General features: G+C 45.3%; 1 protein-coding gene across 1 annotated transcript; it reads right to left on the reverse strand.

Annotated features, from left to right (window-relative positions):
* Positions 1 to 152: 152 nt before the first annotated feature.
* Positions 153 to 1,968, reverse strand: hoxa2b (homeobox A2b). The gene is made up of 2 exons (XM_008432503.1): positions 1,379 to 1,968; positions 153 to 1,012 (listed from the first exon to the last, which is right to left on the reverse strand). The coding sequence occupies exons 1-2, from the start codon at positions 1,713 to 1,715 to the stop codon at positions 345 to 347; spliced, it is 1,005 nt and encodes a 334-aa protein (XP_008430725.1). The 5' UTR covers positions 1,716 to 1,968; the 3' UTR covers positions 153 to 344.
* Between the last annotated feature and the right edge of the window lie 574 nt (positions 1,969 to 2,542).

Genomic DNA, 2,542 nt, shown 5'->3' on the forward strand with positions numbered 1-2,542 from the left:
ATATCTTTAATCTGTTTACTCCACAACTCTCGTTATTGTTCTTTTTTTATTTGCCACACATTTTTAATTTAATTTTATTTTATTTTATGTTTTTATAGAAACGCATTTTCTGCAAAAAGTCAACTCGGCGAAATAAGACAAACGTGTTATATTCCCAATAATTGTAAAAGTTTATTTCAAGAAATATAATAATCTGAGGTTCATATATAAGAATAAACCAGAATGTGGTCTGTGTTGAAAATTTTCCATTAACTCACCTTTTTGCGAGATCTTTTTTTTTTAATCTCCCACACACACGATCAACTGAATAAATGCATTTAATAATCATCATCATAAAACATATTTCAGTAACTGAGATTTTGCAGGTCCATTGTTGTGAGTGTCTCTGACAAAAGGTCAAAAGTTTCAGATGATAAAGGCAGCGGACTCTGTGATGAACCCGAAGAGAAAGAGGCCGATGAGGAGAAAATGTAATCCTGCACAGAGGCGTCCAGGCCGGCGGACTGACCATTGTCCGGACCTATTGTTGACACGCAGATGGGTGCTGGGCTGCTAAAATGCTTTAGATTTTTCTCAGTGCAGCTCGGAGGGTCGTGGTCTTGTCCATTGTGTCCGTTTTGACACCGTTGTGAAGTCAGTGTGTGTTGGTGGAAGCCGGACCGCTCCTTCTGCAGGAGCGCGCAGTCCTCGCCGCTCTCCTCTGTCGGCTCCAACTCGTCCCCAAGTCTTGCAGAATACTTGCCATCGCTGTCCCTGTTCTCCTTGCAGTGGGTCTGCCTTTTGTGCTTCATTCGCCTGTTCTGAAACCACACTTTCACCTGCTTCTCCGTTAAATCCAACAGCGCAGATATCTCTACCCGCCTGGGTCTGCAGAGGTATTTGTTAAAATGAAACTCCTTCTCCAGCTCCAGGAGTTGGGTATTGGTGTACGCGGTCCTCAGCCTTCTGGATGTCCCCACAAACTCAGCGGGAACAGCAGCAGCATCAGGAGTCTCTGGTCTCTCAGGAGAATCTAAAGGGGGGAAAAAAAAGCACAACATGGCAAAACACTCAGTGCATTGGCGGAAACTTGCAGAGCCTGGACGATTTATGGGCTGAATATGATGGGTCTGCGTGGACAGGACAGGACGTAGGGTGAAGATTAACGAACATGCCAGTTGCTGGCCCGTGTAAGAATAATCTATCACTCTCTATTACTGTCAAACATTAGCGCTCAGACGCTGCATCACAAGTCAGTGGTCTGTCTGATGGGATTACACAATCCTAAATCAAAAACTGTGTTGCGGCTGCAGGGGATGCCCAAGATGCCCGCAGCAGCTCCATGCGGAGACAACGAGGAGCCTTTTAGGAGGGAGGTTATTAATCAATCCCGTCTTGCCTTGGGGAGAGAGGTCAGATGCTGCGGCAGCGGCTGAAGAAGCGGTTGTCTGGCTCCTCTTGACGCTTTTCTTCTCCTTCATCCACGGGTATTCCGTGGGCAGGCACGCACCCCGCAGCGGACCGCAGCTTTTCAGAGCCCGCTTGCAGCGTGGGTGGACGCTGGGCTTCGAGCCGCCGATGGTCTGCTCGAAGGGGGATGGAGGAATCAGTGTCGAGCCCTTGATTGATGGACTTTGAAACGCATCACCGACGGGGTTAGTGAGAGATGTCAGGCACTCAGCGAGCGAAGGCCGGCTGTTGATGAAACCGCTCTCTCGTCCGAATTCGTAATTCATCTCCTCCTCCAGCTCCTCGTTCTGGAAAAAGAGTGCAGGTTCTGCGTAGAAACAGGCGATCGGGAATTTAAACGCGGTTCATTCTGACAGTCGTGTGTGGAGACCTCTGCGCCATAGAGTAATGCTTTCATGGGAGACATGCTTGGAATTAGAGCGTTCCGCTTGTCACATGATTGCTTCTGCCCAATGACAATTTAGGTGTTTTTTCTTTTTATCGAGAGAAGTCACCGTCACTCTTGTGATTGATCGAGAAGGTCTGAAGGGGACCGCCTCATTCTGGGGTTTTATTTACACTTTTCTTTTGGGGTGGGAGGGATGGGGGACTGTTTGTTCGCCATTGCTCCTCTCCCTTCAAATCACTCCCCTTCAACGCCCCCGAAATACATACCAGCACAGGCAGAGAAGGTTGTAGAATAAATGGTGCTCAGGGGCAAGCTACCCCCCATCACCACCCCCTGATTATGAATCCATTCTGCAAAACATAAAAACATTTTTATTATGTGTCTAATCAGTTATTTTAGTTAGTCAAAGATCTTTTTTTTTTTTGAGAAATAAATTTACGGGGCTGTTTAGTAAGATAGTTTAATGTGCTATTTTACAGGAAATGACAGGCCAAGCTTGGATTCACAACACTTTTATTATGTTGACTGCATTTACTTATAGTTTTTAATAACATGAAAAAATAATATGTTAATATAGTATGTATATTAAGACATACTACACATGTATATATTACCTTACCTTACCTTACCTTACCTTACCTTACCTTACCTTACCTTACCTTACCTTACCTTACCTTACCTTACCTTACCTTACCTTACCTTACC

Source organism: Poecilia reticulata, linkage group LG16 (genome assembly GCF_000633615.1).
Source record: "Poecilia reticulata strain Guanapo linkage group LG16, Guppy_female_1.0+MT, whole genome shotgun sequence".
NCBI lineage: Eukaryota > Metazoa > Chordata > Actinopteri > Cyprinodontiformes > Poeciliidae > Poecilia > Poecilia reticulata.

Excerpts from the sequence above, each read along its gene's own strand:
- hoxa2b (XM_008432503.1), bottom strand. The coding sequence starts at position 1,715 with ATGAATTACGAATTCGGACGAGAGAGCGGTTTCATCAACAGCCGGCCT. Across the intron at positions 1,013-1,378 it reads ATCTGACCTCTCTCCCCAAG|ATTCTCCTGAGAGACCAGAG; the intron begins GCAAGACGGGAT and ends TCCCCCCTTTAG.